The sequence below is a fragment of the Sturnus vulgaris genome, chromosome 6 (assembly GCF_052056855.1).
Source record: "Sturnus vulgaris isolate bStuVul1 chromosome 6, bStuVul1.hap1, whole genome shotgun sequence".
Taxonomy (NCBI): domain Eukaryota; kingdom Metazoa; phylum Chordata; class Aves; order Passeriformes; family Sturnidae; genus Sturnus; species Sturnus vulgaris.
Window position 1 is genome coordinate 14,877,039 of NC_142248.1, and position 17,959 is coordinate 14,894,997.

Sequence of the window (17,959 nt, forward strand, 5' to 3'; positions counted from 1 at the left end):
GGTGGAGCAGCCGGCAGCCATTGTCGCCGCGGCCGCAGAGCGGTTCCCTCACGGCCCGCAGGACTCGCCGCTCCGCGACGGTGCGTGGCCGCCCCAACACGGCGGGGGGGCCGGGGCGGGCGCGGGGAGCCACCGGCGGGGTTCTGGCGGTGGTACCCTGCGGCGGGGCGGGAACGGGCCGAGGCCGTGGAGCCGCGGGCGGAGGCCGCGCTGGCGCCGCGCGGCGCCGCAGGCCCGGGCGCTCGGCAAGGCCGCGGCTGGGGGGGGGGGAGGAGGAGGAGAGCGGGGGGGCCGCGATTCATCGCTGCCCCGATGGAGGAGGGCTGATGCCGGCGGGATGGCCGGGAGGAGCCGTCGCGGATTGGAGGCGAGCGCAAAGCTTCGAAGAGCCGAAGGGGCCGGCGCCGCTGCGTGGGCCGGCGCCGTGATGGCGGCGGGCCTGTGAAGAGGGCCCGGCTGCCTTGGGCAGGCCGCAGGCCTGGCGCAGTCCCGGATTCTCTTGGCTTCTCGAAAGGAGGGAGGAGCAGATGGCCGCTTGCTACGGGTCCCTGCTTCCCGAGGGCTTTTCCGCATTTACTGAGTCGTCAGCGAGCGAGCTCTGTTTGATTGTCGTAGGAGCAACGAGTGAAGCTCCCCGCCTCGCAGGTGTCAATACAGATCTCGCATCCATTGTGCTCCCTGATTACGAGTAAATAACGCGCGGATGGGTTGTTCGCACGTCTTTCGTATATTTGACTGTTTCAATGGTGGTCAGTTCCACCCACCCGCCCCGTGTTCCTTTTCTTCTGTGATTCTTCTCCCCACTTTATTTTCCTAGAACTAAAAATAGCCAGCAGCAGTTACGCAGTCATTTTAATCTTTTAAGTCTCTGTTGTTCCCAAAATGAGCGCTGTTGCCGAAGTGGCTGTTCTTGCCGTGTTTCAAAGCATGCAGTTACGTAAGGCTGTCCTTCCTCTATAAGGGCCTGCCTTTCCCTTAATGCCCACTGCTGGCCTGGCCAGCGTTTGCGTGGTGAGGGTGCGCCAGGGATACCGTGTGTTGGAAGACTGGGCACTCCGCGAGGGAGCTGAACCAGCCCCCGAACTGGATTTCCATGTGGGCAACAAAATGCACGTGTGAGCACAAAGGAGAGAATGGCTACAAAGGGCAGCGTAGGCTCTTCCGAGGTTCGGGGATGGCTGAGGCCAATCTGAGTAAGTGCTGTCATAGTTCTACCCCTCGCCCCATAAAAAAGCCCAGTACCCGGGCTTCCAAAACTCTGGCACTTCTCTGATGGCACGGTAAGTCTGAGTGAAGAAAGTATTCAATAGAAACCTAATGGGTGTAAGTTAATAGAGAAGGTAGATCATATTAATTCAAAATACTGCATCCAAACTGACTGGAATAATTTTCACAGCTAACGTGACATGTTCTCTGTTTACTCTGCCTGCTTTAGAGGCCAGTATTGTAGTGCAAGATCACGTCATATTTCCATTCCTTAGGGCTAAAATTCTTTGTTTTTTTCTATGACAGCAAGCTCATTGAGTGAGCCAAAATAATTAATGTTTTCCAGTTACAAGATCTTAAAAATTTTTAAACAACATAAACTGAAAAAGTAACACCTTAAGGTGAAAAATATTTACATAAAATATGTAAATATTGCGTACAATATCTCAAATAATATATCCTAGATCAGTTGATAGCTTTAAAAATTTAAATGCCCCAAATAGCCTTTTTTTATTTTTGCCATCGTTGAAATATCATAATGCAAAATTCATCTTCAAAACTAGATAGACTGCTAAAATGAGTTACATTTATGGTTACTGGAAATAGAAATATTTTGATGACTACTATTTATCTTTTATGTGCTGATAAAATTGAATTGCAGATATTTTTCTAGGTAAAAGCAAAAGCTTTGCGAATGTTTTATGTTTGTTGTTATTCTTATGATTAGCATATGAATTTTGTTCTTTTTTTTCAGCAGCTAGTAATCCAGTAAAATCTTTGAAGTTACAGATTTGGGATTTTAAGTTCCATGATTAAAACGTACAAAACTAGAAGTTCTTTGTAGGTTCTGCTAGAAGGCAGCACGACAGGATTTCATCACTTTTCTGTCTGTAGAGAATCAGGCTTTTGACGTGTATACCTGGAGGACAGTAAAATCAAATCCTATTTAGCTAAGATTTCTGAGATGTAGAAGTGATCCTAATCACCCTATTTTAAGTTTGTTAATCTGATAAATGGTGCTGTTTCCTTTTTTAGCACCAACCTTAAGATGAGTGGCTGCCGTGTCTTTGTTGGACACTTGAGCTCACGTGCTCGTGAACGGGATGTAGAGAAATTCTTCAAAGGATATGGTCGCATACGAGAAATCCATCTAAAAAATGGATTTGGGTTTGTGGTAAGTAACAGCTTTGCTTTCCTTGATCATGGCTTGCAGGTACTAACCTTGCTAGGATGATGCCAAGGAAAGGAAGATATTTAAGAGAATAGTAGTTGCAGTGGGAAATTGAAAATATTAATATACATTTCAGAATGCTTTTCATAATTTTGGATTACAGTTTTTTGACCAGGTTTTGCTCAAAATCTTGGTTATATTCCAGCTACATTAAATACATAGTTTGATCGTCGTCCTCTGTTGATTTAAAATTTACCCCTCATTTCTGAAGACTGTATAAATATCTTGTCATGGCAGTACAAAATTTTGACCCAGAACAGAAATTTATACAGAACCATTTAAGCTCCTCTCTCACCCCTTATAGTCTGCTTGGTCATATTTCTTAAATAATGGCGTGACATAAAAGCAGAGTAGTTGGCTATGACAACAGGTGTAATAGATGCTGGCTGGTGGATTCAAGCAGCACATCTTTGAAGTCCTGTGCAGCTGAAGTTCAGCGTACTCATCATGTATGTTTATAGGCCATATATGTCAGTCAGGCTATTAAATGAAATAGACAGTTCATTGTGTTTCAATTACCTACCACTCCTTTCTCGAGCTCTTGTGCTCCTGAATGTCCAAATTTTGCAGATTTAGGGGGTTCACAGATTGACTCAGGATCAGCCTGTGTTTTAACTATTACTTCATGAAAATTAGCTGTTGTGCAGTACTTAGTTCAGACTTGAAAGGCTGATACTGCCCTCGCACTATGGCAGGCTTACATGCCACTCTTTCTGCCAAGATCAGTCCCTTGAGTGAAGTTATTGGAAAAGAACAAAAGGCCAGGCTTTGCCTACTTTAGTTTCATGTGAATATTGCTCCTTAACTCCTACACATGGTGGTTTCTGGTTCCCCTGCATTATGAGCTGCTTCTTGACTTCCATTAGGTAAATGCCTGTCTCTTAAAAGTCTGGAGGTAAATGGCTGATGTAGACACGAGCCTGAGTTTATTTTGAGCTGTGTTTCCAATTGCTGCTATTTCTCAGTCCCCTTTCCTTGAGTGTTGCTCTTCTCTTCCTGGGCAGGGCTGTTGACTCATTCAGGAACAACTTCTGTTCAGCTCTTGTAAGCGAGTCAGTCAATCCTCCTTCCTCTCTAGTTCCTAGGTGGAACCATTTTCTTCTCAAAAATCACTAATGAGCTCGAATAATTGTCTCATAAGTTTATAAAAAAAATTAATTGTTCTCAGGATAAAATTTTTTTTCTTTGCAGCTGAATAAGTTTCTCTCCCATACTTGTCGTCTCATCATTGTTCACCCATATCAGAAATCACTTCCATTGTTTGTATAACTGCGTTCTAGGTTTTGGAAGACTCTGATTGGATTCCCTTGGAGCAGCCTTTTCTTCCTGCTGAACAAACACAGCTCTCTCAACGTTTCTTTGTTATCCAACCTTCTCATGAGTTTTGGTGGCTCTCTGCTAGTCTCTTTCAATGCCTTTTATGAGCCGGAAGGACCAAAACTGGACACGGTGTTCCAGGTGTGGCCTAATGGATGCCAAGTAGGGCGGAATAATAGCACCCTTGGTCTGCTGATTGTACTCCTACAGATGCAGCCCAGGATGCGATTTGCTTTCATTGCAGCAAGGCCACATTGCTGACTCATGTTTAGCTGACTCTCCAAGAGGATTTCCATGTCCTTTCCATCAAAGCTACTCAGCCCCCAGCCCATTCTACTGCTTAGGATTGTCTTATGCCACATGCAGCACTTCATGTTTTATCTTTCATTAAGACTTGTGATTCTTGTTTGCTTAATCTTTCAGCCTGTCAAGGTCTTTACGAGGGATGGTTTTTCATTCTGGTGTATCTATTTATCCCACTTTGGTGTCGGACACAAGATTGGTGAGGCTGCACCTGATCCTGTCATCCATGTCATTTATAAACACATGGAATGGCGTTATCCTTCACGGCACTTCACTGGCCATGTGCTGTCAGTTAATCTTCATTTTCTGTTATTTAAGACCTGTATTTATAAAAACATATTACGAAACCAGGTGAAGATTGTTATAGTGTTTTGTTGTGCTTGATTGAAATTACTGAACTTAATCTTTTAAACTAATTATATTTACTTAAATTTTGTAGATTTCAGGACATGGTGTTTTCAAACTTCAGACCATGAAGTTAGATAGACTCATAGATGCTCAGTTTGCTGGAAAGTAGCTGACGTAATGGGACTTGTAGGTGCCAGCTATTGACACTTTTAAATGCTGGACCTAAATTAAGGTCTTAAGATAATCTTTGCATCATCATGCAAGGATGTGTGATGTTTCACTTAGAGTGAAACAAATTTCAGTGCAGAAGAGGGAAGATTGCTTAAGCCAGTATTGCTTCTGAAAAGCAGTTTATAGTTATGCAAGCACTTTCTTCAACTTGAGAAGAGCTGCTTCTGTGTTGTTAATTCCTTGCAAACTGCAGTTCCACACTTTTCTCTCCATCTGCACTGTTGCTGCCAGCAGTCCCTACCCAGCTTTTTGTTCTCTCTGCTTTATTTCCTTACTTTGTCCCGTTGCCTCTCATCGTGTTGCTGCAGTTGTCCAGCCACATATAATGAACCTACCTGGGAAGCTGATCCGGTTGAAGAATAACACTTTTTCAACCCACCTCCTGCACAAACTGTGCTGTTTTTCATCTGGGTAGATTTCTTGACCTAGTTTCCTGCAGAGCTGTACAAGCAGCTTTGCCAAGAACCAGTGGGCTGGGTAGTGGGCAGAGGCTACTTGGGCTGACTAAAGCAGCATTTCTGCCAAAAGCAAAGTGACAGATTCCATTGCAACACTAAAGGGAATTATGCTTGCTGTAGCTGATATGGACCCGCAGGTGGCCAGTGCTGAAGAAGGGCTTATGTTTCATACTCTCCTTACACGGGCACCTTTTTGCCCAGTTAGTGAACTAAATTCACTCAGAAAGGAGGGCCTTTTTCTCTGTTGTATTCTTTCTTTGTTGGTTCACTAAGAATTTAATCTTAAAAGAGTTCCGGGAATGCACAACTCTCCTGCATTTGATCAGCTAATGCTCTTATATTCAATTTTCTTGTATGTGAAGCTGTGTTTTAAATTGTATGCCTTGAGTAATTTCCCCCACCTCTCCCAAACGTATTTTAGATATTTCTGTAGCAAACTAGGTAATTTAATTAGTTTTATTTAATACAGGTCTTGCAAATAGTTATACTGAAACAGCTGGGGAGGCAAAAGGAGTTTGTGGGATGGAGGGAGAAGAAATTATCGTGAATAGGAACATCTTGACTTTTCAGTCATAAATGTACGAGGAATTAGCTTCCTTATTCAAAGCTCTTGGTGATACTTGGTGTAGAAATGTAAAATTTATAAAGAAAGCATATTTATTAGTATTTGCATATACTGTGAGGGAAAATACCTTTTTATTCCTATTTTCTTTTTAGGAATTCGAAGACCACAGGGATGCTGATGATGCAATTTATGAACTAAATGGCAAAGAGCTGTGTGATGAAAGGTAAGTGTGATACCATAATTTCCCTTAAGAATAGAAAAAGTGCTTTGCATCAAAATGCAAACTGTCTTGTGCTCTGACACCCATTTCCTGTGGTTCTGTGGTGGGATATACCTTCCATAACTTTAAAGACATTCATTGGGATCCAGGCTTGTTTAAGGTAAAGATTAGTTTGGGACTGGAGGAGAAGTGGTTTGGAGCAGGGCTGACCATTTTCTCTACTTGCACTTAGTTCTCTTTCAAAGGTAATTCAGGATCTTGTCGTTAAGAATATTAGTAAGAGTGAATTGAACTTACTTAGGCTGATGGTAGCCTTTTATCATTTGGATTGTTGCCCTTCAGTTTGCACAATATGGACTATAGTCATTGTATGTTGCAGTGATTTTTATTGTGGTTATGGAAGCTGTATTTTAGGTCATTAGGTTATTTTAGTACTCTTCTCTTTCTGTGATTACTCCTGGGCTCTGGTTGAGCAAATTCAAGTGTTCAGTCTGAAGTACAGACTCATGACAATTTTCATGAAAATCTGAGGGAGGTGGATGAGAAAAAATGTTCTGGCTCTTTAAGAAATGCCAGTGGTTGTGTTATAAATCATTGCTTGCAAGGGCAAGACAATTCTTGTTTGTGCACATTCACTTCCAGTTGTGAAAGATTTAAGTCAATGTCAAATACTTTAAATTTGTTGTTTTAACTTTTTTCATGCTTATTTTGTTTTGTTCTGTCATAAGGGTCACAATTGAACACGCTCGAGCCCGAAGAGGAAGGGGAAGATTCTCACAAAGGTTCAGTTATTACCAGTCGCAGAGTGGATCTAGGTAGGTGGTCTGGGCTCTCTGTCCTTTTCCTCTTCAGTAACAAAAGATCTGGAGTTTTCTTTTTGCGGATCCAGGGATCCAGCTCTGTTTTCTTGTATAGCTTCACAAAATAAGTTTCATGTTCTCAAACCTTTCAGGTTCATTACTATTATTTGTCTTCTCAGACTGAGGAGAGTGGGGATTTTAAAGCAGTTTAACTGTCTTTGAGAGGTTCACAAACCTGTTACGAAATGTGCCTTTACCATATTGTAGGCAATATTCTAGTCTTGCTTCCTACTGTCATGTAAATGATGTGAAGTATTGCTGCAGTTGGATTGGCTGATTTTAACAGTAATTAAAAAAAAATGCAGAGCTTCTCTCTTGTGGCTTTTGTCACCAAATTGAGCTTACACGATAAGTAGATAACACATGATAAGTAGCAATAATTCAATGTATTTACTGTCTAACCAGGTTTTCAAATTTCCAGTTGTCTGGTTATCAAAGTGCTTATATCAGCATAGCCTAGAAAAGGAGCAGTGCTAGGGCACAAGATCAACACTTCTGCACGTGTCAGTAAATACCAGTTGACTAAGTTTGCTGACCAAGCAGGCGAGTCTCTGTCCAGCAATGGAATGTGGAAACCAGGACACAGCTCATTTCTAGAATACCTCTGGAGGACAGAGTATTTGTGAAGTTGTTCACTTCCAGTGATGAGAGCCAGTGGTGAGCCTTGTGCCAACTTAGAGTGAAAGTTCTGCAGATTTGCATGTATTCTGCCAGACAGCTACACATTCCGTCTTTGTACTTTTATATCTACCTGTGTGAAGGAAATACGTGTGGAAGAATTTACTCTGTAGGAACATTTATAGCTATGGCCTATGCAGAGTAGAGTCTGGAAGAAAGACAAAGATATAAGGGACATAAACCTTCATATTTGTTGCAAAGTGAATTGCTGCCAGTTACCAACCAATGTCTGGAACATCTAATTTGCATATTGCAAGCATGCTGATTAGATTTTCTTTTACTTTAGTGGCAGTAACCTTGGTGTGGAATAATTGGTCCGAGGTCCTGGCTAAAAGTAGACTTTCAAAGGAGCAAGTTTGCCTGATTGAAGGTCATGGGCATCTGACATTGTAGTCATGTTCATGATGTCAGACTGCCAGGGCTAGACAGGAGGAGACTGTGGTTTGCAATAATGGAAAAACGAGACTCATCCTGCTAGTTTTTTTTTCTCTGGGTCCTCTTGTTTAAATACTTGGATGATCTGGATGTTCTGAAAAGAATTGGGACACTCTTCTAGTGGAGTCTTAAGTATACTCATGACTAAGAAGAATTAAGTCTGCAGTCCAGCAATACGGAAATTACTTAAATCTTTCAGCAAACTGTAGAAAACGTCAGATTTCTTAAGTTTTTAATTTCTTACACTGGAGAATTTTTTTTTTTATTTTTTTTTCCCCTTTGAATTCTTCCAGCCGGTATGGGCCTCCTGTTCGTACTGAACACAGGATCATTGTTGAAAACCTTTCATCCCGTATCAGCTGGCAGGTGAGTTAGCATCTTCTCTATTTTACACCTTATTTTACTACTGTGTAAGTAGACTACTTTCAGCCTAATTTCTTAATAAAGCCATCATAAATATTTAATATGAACAAAAAATAAGAAGCTTCAGGGATTGCTAAAAATTAGCATTCAAGCACTTATATAAGTCTTTTGTTGCAAAGCTGTGCAGATAGTTCTGTAACTAGATTTTGTAGTTCGGAACTGATTCTTCTATTTGCCAACTGATAAAACTTTTGAAGACTCTAGATTGTTTCTAAAATATTTAAACATTGCATTCATTCAGACTATGTCATCCTTTTGTATTTTTACACCTGGAAGTGCGTGCCTTTGTTTTGATTGAAATTTATAGTCTCTTGTGTTTTGCAAACTATTTTTGTGACCCAAGTCACGACTGAGAATTTTGGTAATACATCATTAATAGAGGGAAATTTAAGAGAGCTACTGTGTCGAGTATGCTTATTGTAGATTTTTTTTTTAAAAACCCAAACCTTCAGTACTTGTCATTCAAAGCTTTCTTACCACCTTTCTTTTTTTGTTGTTGTTTTTTCACTTCTCACTCATGTTTTGCTATTATTTAGCTGGCTTTTAACAGAATAGCCACGTAATCAGTTTATTTTAGTTGTGTTCTGTGTAGTATACAGTGTATAGAAAGTTTACTTTGTAAGGACATAGCAACAGATGCGATTTACAAAAGGTGAGTGAATAGTGGAGTTCAGTCTTGTTCATTAACCTTTATATTCTTTGAATAGAGACTTTAATCAATGTCCTGAAAGATGCAGTAGAACATGTTGAATGTTCAAAGCCTTGGTCTTGGAGCTACTTCCCCACAAGGAGGCTTCTTGGCTTGCCTGGAGCTCTGCTGATGTGTTTCATAAGAGTTGGGTGCAATCCATACAGATAAACCATTGAACTCAGTTTGTTTATCTTCTGCATGACAGGTTCAAAGGGTTCGTAAGAGTACAATTGTGTTAATTATTGAATAACTAAAAAAAACCAGCTGAGTTGATGTGATGATCAACTGGATTTAATATAAATACCTTCTGAGTATGCTATGCAGTTACATATATGAAGAAATTTTCACTTGGAAGCAGCAGTAGGGGCCAGAGAAGTAAGCTATAATGGAGTGTTGAGGAAAATAAATCCTATAATGTGTTAAATGCATAACTTGAAAAAAAATTAACATTTTTGTAACTTTCTTTTACTTGTGAATATTTATAATGGCTTTATGTGTACTTACATTTTAATCTGAAGCCCACTCAATTCAGATTTCATACTGGTGATTCTTTCAGTATTCTAATTAAATGTTTTCATGTCTCTTAAATACATGATAAGTTAGCATAAGAGACTTTTTGATACCTGCCTAAATAGACATCATTTGAAGGTAACAATCATATGCAAGCTGCATTTACTTTTGAAGTTGTACTGCTTTGGTACTAACTAAAGTGTTTTAACTTCTAACTATGCTACTTACAACACATTAAAACAGCTAATCCATTAACAGTAGTGCCATTATTCTTCTCTTCTAATCTCTGCTAGGAACACATTCATTATGGAACCTTGCTTTTAAATTTACGCACAGAGTTTAATCTTTGGTGTGTCCCGATCTCCATACTTTGAGAACATCTCTCTCCCTTAAAAGTTATTTGTTGGGACATTTAAACATAGAAAAAGCCAGAAAAGTTTGTATTCTGATCAGTTTCCTCAGATTGTTGACTATATTGTTAATAGATAATCCCATCTCTAAGTAGCAGACAAACTGTTAGAACTCTCCTTTTTTTTTTTAGCAAACATATATTTCTGCATGTTCAGAGCTTTCCAACCGCCATCATCAGTTTTCCAGTATCTAATTTTCAAGCAGTTGAGAAAAGTAGGTCTGTGTTACATCAAGGTGTATTGTTTAATACGTGGTTTTCCTATTTACGGTTGTCCTACACCTTATTTCTCTTTGCTGCTAAGGACAACAGGGTTTTCTTGTGCTTTTCAAGGTGACCCAGAACAATAAACTTAAGATAAAATTTGATTGTTCCACTGGTTAGGTAATACCAGGTAACTTTAAAACATTCCCCTAATAACAGAATGTTGAGCTTTTATAACACATGCACACTTCCTCTCTTCTGAGCAATAATGTTGGCATCTTAATCTATGTTGACATTGCGATTACAAATGATATTTCATGTTAATGTTTCTTAGGACTCAGCACATAATGTGGCAAGACTATGGGAGCTTCAATCTTAAAGCCTAAAGTTACTGATTTGGGAAATAATTATGTAGATTAACGTTTTCTAACTTCCTTTTCACATACCAGTCTTGGTCTGGTTAAATTCTCATTGACTTGAGCAGAGCCAAAATTTAGTCCATCATCTCTAAATTGAGGTAATTTGAAGCAGTGTTTTTAGTGGTACTAATAGGGACCAATTTTCATTTGCTATTAGGGTTTCTTATATATTAAGTCCTGTGAAACAAGGAAAATACCTACTACTTTGCATATGCCAGTTTTTAACATAAGACTATTGAATTAAAATACTAGATAAAACTAAGCTTTTTTATATTGTGGCAAATGTTCTAAAGTTTTTTCTTGGCTTTTTGTTGTGTAGTCTTTTGTTCCTTAAGCGTATTTCTAACCAAGTGCATTTTGAACCTCTTCTAACAACCTTGATTTGGTTAACCTTCATTTTTCTTGTGTGGAGGAAAAAGAACCAAAGATTTGGGGGTTTTCTAGTGGCTGAAATTCTAGGGTTTGGCCTGTTCTGAATTTTCCTTTTGGTTCCTATGACACTCCTGTTTTTTGGCAGTCTAGATCTTGGTTTGCCTGGGTTTGATCTCGATTGGCTAGCACAGATCATCCTCGGGTTCTTTAGCCACTTCTGGAGACTGGAGAGTATGTCCAGTGCTTTCAGGGCCTCTGGTACCTCCGTGAAGCATATTGCTATGAGCCATCACTGCCTTTCTCATGTAAGAGAGTTCCTCTTGGCCAGCTAGGTATTGGACAAGCAACTCTTTGCTTAAGGTACCTTCTTATATCACCTGCCACTTGTGGTGTGCTGCGGTAAGTAGTCTGGGATTATAAAATACCAGATACTGTTGGGTAAAAGTGCTGCCTTAACTTAGACAAACGTTTAGCTTTTTAGTGACCTTTTGCATTATTTGTTTGTGTTTTCTCCTGTTGCTAAGCAAGTAATTTTACTTGTCCACGTTTAGCCTCTGTTAAGTTTAAGACAAGGATGTCTATTGATGTGACACTGTAGCGTGATGGAGACTCAAATGAAACTTAAGAACAAAATTTCCTTTGTAAAATTCTTAGTTACATTTTAATTACATCTTTTTGCTTTTAATTTTGCTTTGAAGCTGGGGGAGGTGAGCATAAAGGTTGAATTTGTCTACATTTATTGGCATTCATTTAACTGGGGTGTTAGTTAAGAAAATATGCATTTAATACTACTGCATTTCTCATCTCCTGTAGTTCTGATTTCAGGGGATATGTTGGTATTTTAAGTATTGCATTGTGTTTTCAGAACAGCTGGTTTTGGGATGTAGGATTATCTTGAAAGCAGTGTTTTATTCACTGTAGCTGTAAAATGATGGATTTTTTCTATATGCAGCTGCTATTACATAAGCTGTTTCAGAAACTTTTTTCTAAATGATACGTATTTTTTATACATAGAAATTAAAAAGCATTAAGCAGGTTTAGCAGAGAAAGTTTTAGGGGAGTATTCTGCTACCTGACTGATTTGTGTCCTGTCCAAACTGAAATGTTAACTTTTGCTGTAGGACTTGAAAGATGTCATGAGAAAGGCAGGGGAGGTCACCTATGTGGATGCACACAGAAACAACAGGAATGAAGGGTAAGTTTATTTTGTGTCTTTGTCTGATATAGTAGCTGAAACGATTAAGGGCATGATTTTTCTTGTAATACAGAAGAAATGAAATACGAATCTGTGGTGTGGCTTAGATGCTGAAATGTCTTCCATTAAAGAACCAAAACAATCCAAAACACAAACTGTCAGTAAGTAGAAATTCAGTATTGAGTTCAGTCTCTGTTCTCTGTCAGGGAAACAATGTGTGCAAGCAGAAAAGGAAGGGGGAATTCCTTTCAAATATTAAGTTCTGCTGTTTTATTTGTATTATAATCATTTATGATCTGAGTCCTGAGGCTAAAACACTTCCTGTCTGTGGCTGCTTTACACTGGAGCAGCATTCAAAGTCATGGGAAATGAACATAACCAACTTCCATGGGGACTACCTACCTGCCCACTCTGTGTTCTCAGTTCTGCAGAATACAAAGGTCCTGCACAACAAAGCAGGAGAGAAGGAGGTGTGAGTAGAGTGTCTGTGCTGGCAAAACTGCTCTAGGGCTGCTGCAAACCAATGCCACTTAGACCTTTTTTGAGTTCAAATTTAAAAAACCACAAAGACTGGATTTTTCTATTCAGTGTTAAAATTCTTAAATAGGGCAGAAGAGTCTGCAACCTTATTTTGTTTCATGGACAGCTTTGGAATGCAGTTTAGTGGAGGACTGAAAGATATTTCCTTAGCTGATGCAGGTTTGTTTCGCTTCCTGCATTTTTCTCCATCTCTTTGCAGATGGCAGTTCTGGTGTTGTTTAAGAAGATGTGAGAAGTATGGATGGCTAGGACTGTTGGTGTCATATTTTCCTATTAAACATGTTAAAATGTAGTTTTCAGAAGATAAAACAGAGAGCTGTTAATCAATAGATTAAAAGGGCCAGACTTCTTTACTTACTTTGTTTCTCTGAAACTTTTCCTTTATTTCATTATGGTATACAGGGTTGTGGAGTTTGCATCTTACAGTGACATGAAGAGTGCACTGGAAAAACTGGATGGCACTGAGCTGAATGGACGCAGAATTAAACTGACTGAAGACCACAGAAGGCATAGGTACATCACCTGACATGATAAAATTCTGCTGAGGGCATGGATTTGGATAGTATTGATGTCAAAGTTTGATTATCTAGTTTTTTGGCCCCAAGCTAAATATCACTGCACAGTACCACTTTTTAGCAATGTAAACAGATTAAGATAAGAACGAACTTGCTGAAACAGGGTAAACAGAACACTTCTGGATGAGAGTAAAGATTTTTTTTTTTTAAAGATAAAATGTGGTATTATTAAGAAAGAACTTCTTAAAACCAAGACTTTTGGTATTAAAAATGTTTCATTTAAAGAAAAACTATTTCACAGTCCTGTGAAATATTTCTCCAATAGTTGTGTAAGCCAACTTGCTCATGAGAATAAAAGAAAATCAGTTAGCTTGCTTGTATTGTTCCTAAGCAGTTCTGCTGTTCAGTCATTAAAAAAACATGTTGGCTGCAGCTCTTTCATTGTCCCTCTTAAAAATAAATCCATTTCTTTCCATAAAAAAGGGATGCATTACTAGTGAAGGTGTTAAAACTCTAAGGCCTTAAAAGTGTGCTGGTGATCCACACTTTAGAGACTTTGTTAGCCTCTTGAAAGAAACTCCTACTAATTTGCATGGCATTTCTAGAGAGAATAAGCACCATAGGTATAAAGTTTCGTTTCTGTGTTTTTCTTGATAAATTAAATGATATTTCAAGGCAGGGTGTATGCAAACAAAGAGTTCTTTGGTACAGACTCCCTTGCCTAAAAATTGGTTTCTCTCCTCCTGCCAGGAGCTGGAGAGACATCTTTAGGCAGTTCATATTTTGCCATGCTAGCAGAGAATGTCAAGGCCAGCAGTTCTTGATAGCCTTGACCTAAGAAGATACTGTCATGCTGGAGCATAGCAGAAATCTAGCAGCACTGTGAAATGACTGAATGCTGCAAATAGCACTTTGAGATGGATGTGCTATGCATACAAACTAGTTGAGAATTTTACGTGATTGTTTTAAATTTAGTAAGAGGTGAGACTACAGCTTGTAATTTTGTTTCTCTAGAAGCAGATCTCGATCAAGGAGTTACTCAAGATCTCGCAGCAGGTCCAGGTCTACAGGATCTTCCAGATCGGACAGCCGGTCCCGGTCCAGGTCAAGGTCCCGGTCCAGGTCCCGCTCTCGCTCTCGGTCCCGCTCTCGCTCTCGGTCCCGCTCTCGTTCTCGCAGTCGTACTCCTAAAAAGAGTTACTCCCACAAAAGCCACCGCTCCAGCCTGATAGCTTCTTCCCCCTCTCCCTCTTCTTCTAAAAGAAAATCTCGTTCTAGGTCGAGCTCTGCTCATAGCCGTAGTTAACCTGCTCTGAGACATGTATTAATTAATTTGATTCAAGTTTCTTGAAGACTTGAGACAAGTTATATATGAGAACTGGGAGGGGAAGAGTTAACATGATGAAAGGGTGACCTCCTCTTACATTGCCAAAGTGCCTGTCATCAAATAGGCCATCTCTGTGAGGAGGGGCTGGCTGTCAGCTTTCTTCTTTCAGTGAAGTCTGGAGTGGGAAGTCTTTTTTATTTTTTTCCCTGCTATTAGTAAACATTTCTATCATAGATATATTATGTACACATAATGCTGAGGTAATGGGATGAGACAATACGCTGCTTTCTCCCTCTCTTGCCCCTACTTTCCCCTCCACCTCCAAGGCCTTTGACTTCCAAAATACTATGTTAGCTTTTGTCCTTGGTATTAAGTCCGAGAACAGGAAGTATAGAGTTAATTCCTTTAAAGTTCTGTGGCTACTTTTCTGTGCGAGAATGAATGGACCAGATGAAATTAGTTTAGAGTTCCCCTTTTTCCCCGTTGCTTGGCTTAACAGGCTGTTTTAAGTTCCAGCTTTACATGACCTTGACAATATGCTTCATTTGCAAAAGACTTTCAGGAATACACATTGGTTAGTTGAATATTGCTCACTTGGATAATCAATTAATACAATGTTAAGCAGTAATGAAAGCTGGAATTTTGTTAAAATGAGACATACCATCCAGATGTCAGGTTTATTGGGAATCCATTATAATAATTTTACAGTAATTCACTAGTATGTGGTATTGTATGTATAGGCCTTATTTGACAGGTGACTTCATAAAACTGCACAGAAATGTCAATATGCATGTCCATGTTTTTGATGTTTATAAAAGTGACATAGCTTTCATACCCAAAAGTGTGATACTGAATAACATGTGTATGACTAGCAATAGTCTTGATGGAAAGGAAGGTTATTTTAGTAATGAGAGCAGCAAAAAAATCCCAGGAAAAGTGTAGTCAAAATCTCCGGAATGCACAGTTGTTTTGATTAATAGAAATTTCCACTGCAAATACTGTTGTTCTTACAATTTGGAATTAGATGGGTTTTTTTTAACTTCTGTATTGTCAAAGAAGGGAAACATTTTTGGAAAAAATATGTAAATTAATCCCAAAGTCTTACATGTATTTAAATGTACCATTCCTAATAAAATCAAACCTTTTTCTGGCTTATTTTGCAGTTTTGTTTAATTGTTGTTGCTGTTGTTCAAGCAATCTTTCTGACATGATCACAAAGAAATTTATTTGCAGGTATACCTGTATAGAAGCAAGAAAATGTAAACTAGAAACCAGTTACGATATGTAAGTGACCAGATGCTGACTAACTGGAGGGCAGGATAGGATTTTACCGTCATGGCCAGCGTGGCTGTTTGTTTGAATAAATGGCAAAAGGATTCTTTCTGCAGTCCTTACAAACAGGCTTCTGTGATGCCTTTTGCTCTGACAGTTTAACAGAGGAACTAACAACCAAGTGGCCACAGGTGTTGGAATCTTCCTATAGGTAAATTCATGTGCACTTTTGAAATATTGTACTAGAGATTGTTACATTGCCCACACAACTTGTGTACATATATAAGGCTTCAAGGCTGACACCCTTTATAAAGCCAAGTTACTGGTGGCCCTTGCCATGGCAGGGGTTTGGAACTAGATGATTTTTAGGGTCCCTTCCTACCCAAACTATTCTTTCATTCTTTGCATGTTTGGCATGATGTGATCTGAATATGCTAGCATGTTCTCTTACCACAGGACATTTTCCTCCTAGGGGAAGGAAGCCTTACCCTACACAGCATGCAACTGCTTGCAGCACAGGGCACGCCTGGAAGTTGAGCACTGCAATGAGTTGCATTTCAGCAACTGTCTGCATCACCTCCCCAAAACAAGAGTATTTTCTGTGATGTTTATGGCACTTCTTCATTATTAGTTACATTTCTGTCAGTTTAAACACGGTTTTTCATCAAAGGATATCCCAGTGGTTTGTGAAGCTAAACTTTATTGTACTTGGCCACATCACATCTCTGCTTTATTGATGAGAAAAGGAAAGCGACTGTTGTGCATGCTCATCTGTGGTTGCCACACAGAGGGGTGAGGAGGAGGAATATTACCGCCAGGAAGGCCAGGATTCCTGGCCGAGCAGGTTTGGCTCCGGCTTGTGCCATCTACTGGCTGTCCTTGTGGTGCTGCTCCTGGTACCGCGAACGGGCTGAGAAGGGTGTGGGTCGCGTTCAGGGACAAAACATTTCTCTTTCCAAACCGCGGTGAAGGAGCAACGTGATTCCGAGTAGGAAGCAGTGCCCCGGGATCTGTACCCGCAGCGCTCTGTCCCTGCTCCAGCAAAGGGTCGAGGGCGGTGAGTACCGCGGTTGGAATTTCTCTGCTCAGCCAGCTCCTGCCACACCCCGATGTGAGAGCTAACTGTTGTACAGTTCCTAAGTGGAATTAGTCTTCCTACAGAGGTGTTGGAAACATGTAATTTCCCGTCTGTTTCCTTCATTCCCACTCTATAGCCATTGTTTGCTGGCAGACTAAATACTTCGTGCATCCAGTACCTGAGGGCACATTTCCCATTTTACCAGCCCTGCAATCCGTTCCCCCTCCACCTCCTCTCTTTGCAAACAGTGCTGGAGAGTTGTTAGCCTTTCACCCCGGGTGATTTACTAGGTCAATAACGCTGATTAGCCAACACTTACCTGGCAGAGAGCTCCATGCATGCCAGCTTAAAGGAGGGGATACTGCAGAAACACAAGGGAGCCATTCAGGCCTTAGAATCTGCACCAAGAGGAAAGTGCAAAGGGTTAACAGGCTGGGGTTAGGAGCAAGGCCAAATTACATGCTGTAGTAAAATACTAGCTAATGGCAGCTCTGTCTGGGTAGTCTCAAGATGTTCAAAGGATATTCATTACTATTGATTTGCTGGGCCTAAGACCACGAGGGAGTGATGAGGGAGGGAAGAATGTATGGCAAAACTTGTTTTTCAAGATCAACGAAGGACTTGAAATAAGACAGTTTCACTGGTAATGAATGACACTTCTGCATAGTGTGATGGCTTTTTCCTGTAACCAGGAATGAATGTGGTCTTTCCCGGTTCTCTCTTTTTCCACTCTAGGAATCTCTTGTTCTTTGTGGATCTGGAAAGATCCAGATCCAGAGCAGATGTTTCAGTTCAGACGTAGAATTTCTCTCTCTATGTGTGTACATAGGTGTGATACATGACTGGAGACCCTGAGATCAGGTTCAGCAGGAACACTCTGGATTTGTTTTAGTCAACAGTCAGCACTCTGGTGTTCTAAGGCAACTGATTTCTCCTTGATCAGAGTCTCATGGATATTACTTTGTGGTTAACAGAGGTAGGATGCTGCAGGATACTTTAAGGAAGTGAGCACCATTAGTATAGCTGAAGTTAAAATCTGGAAAGGTTCTCAGTCTAGAGCCTTGAAAACAGAGTTTAACCGTTGTTAAAATTTGAGCCAGATTTTAGTCAGGGGACAGAGCAGTGGTGCAGCACATGCTGGCACAGCAATGA

General features: G+C 40.3%; 1 protein-coding gene and 1 long non-coding RNA gene across 6 annotated transcripts in view; one reads left to right on the plus strand and one right to left on the minus strand.

Annotated features, from left to right (window-relative positions):
* Positions 1-15,612, plus strand: LOC106849039 (serine/arginine-rich splicing factor 5-like). 3 transcript variants are annotated; one of them, XM_014869414.2, is made up of 8 exons: positions 1-1,193; positions 2,242-2,380; positions 5,812-5,882; positions 6,608-6,694; positions 8,146-8,218; positions 12,002-12,075; positions 13,018-13,128; positions 14,145-15,612. In XM_014869414.2, the coding sequence occupies exons 2-8, from the start codon at positions 2,255-2,257 to the stop codon at positions 14,434-14,436; spliced, it is 834 nt and encodes a 277-aa protein (XP_014724900.1). In that variant the 5' UTR covers positions 1-1,193; positions 2,242-2,254; the 3' UTR covers positions 14,437-15,612. The 3 variants fall into 3 exon arrangements, with proteins under 3 accessions (XP_014724900.1, XP_088023239.1, XP_014724899.1); XM_088167113.1 differs by having other exon boundaries at positions 1-645; XM_014869413.2 differs by having other exon boundaries at positions 1-80.
* LOC148223323 (uncharacterized) overlaps positions 12,965-17,959 on the minus strand; it is a 21,705-nt gene continuing 16,710 nt past the window's right edge. For all 3 annotated transcript variants that reach the window (XR_015804458.1, XR_015804459.1, XR_015804456.1), the window contains one exon: positions 12,965-17,205. This is a non-coding gene — a long non-coding RNA (uncharacterized LOC148223323). The remainder of the gene's footprint in view (positions 17,206-17,959) is intronic.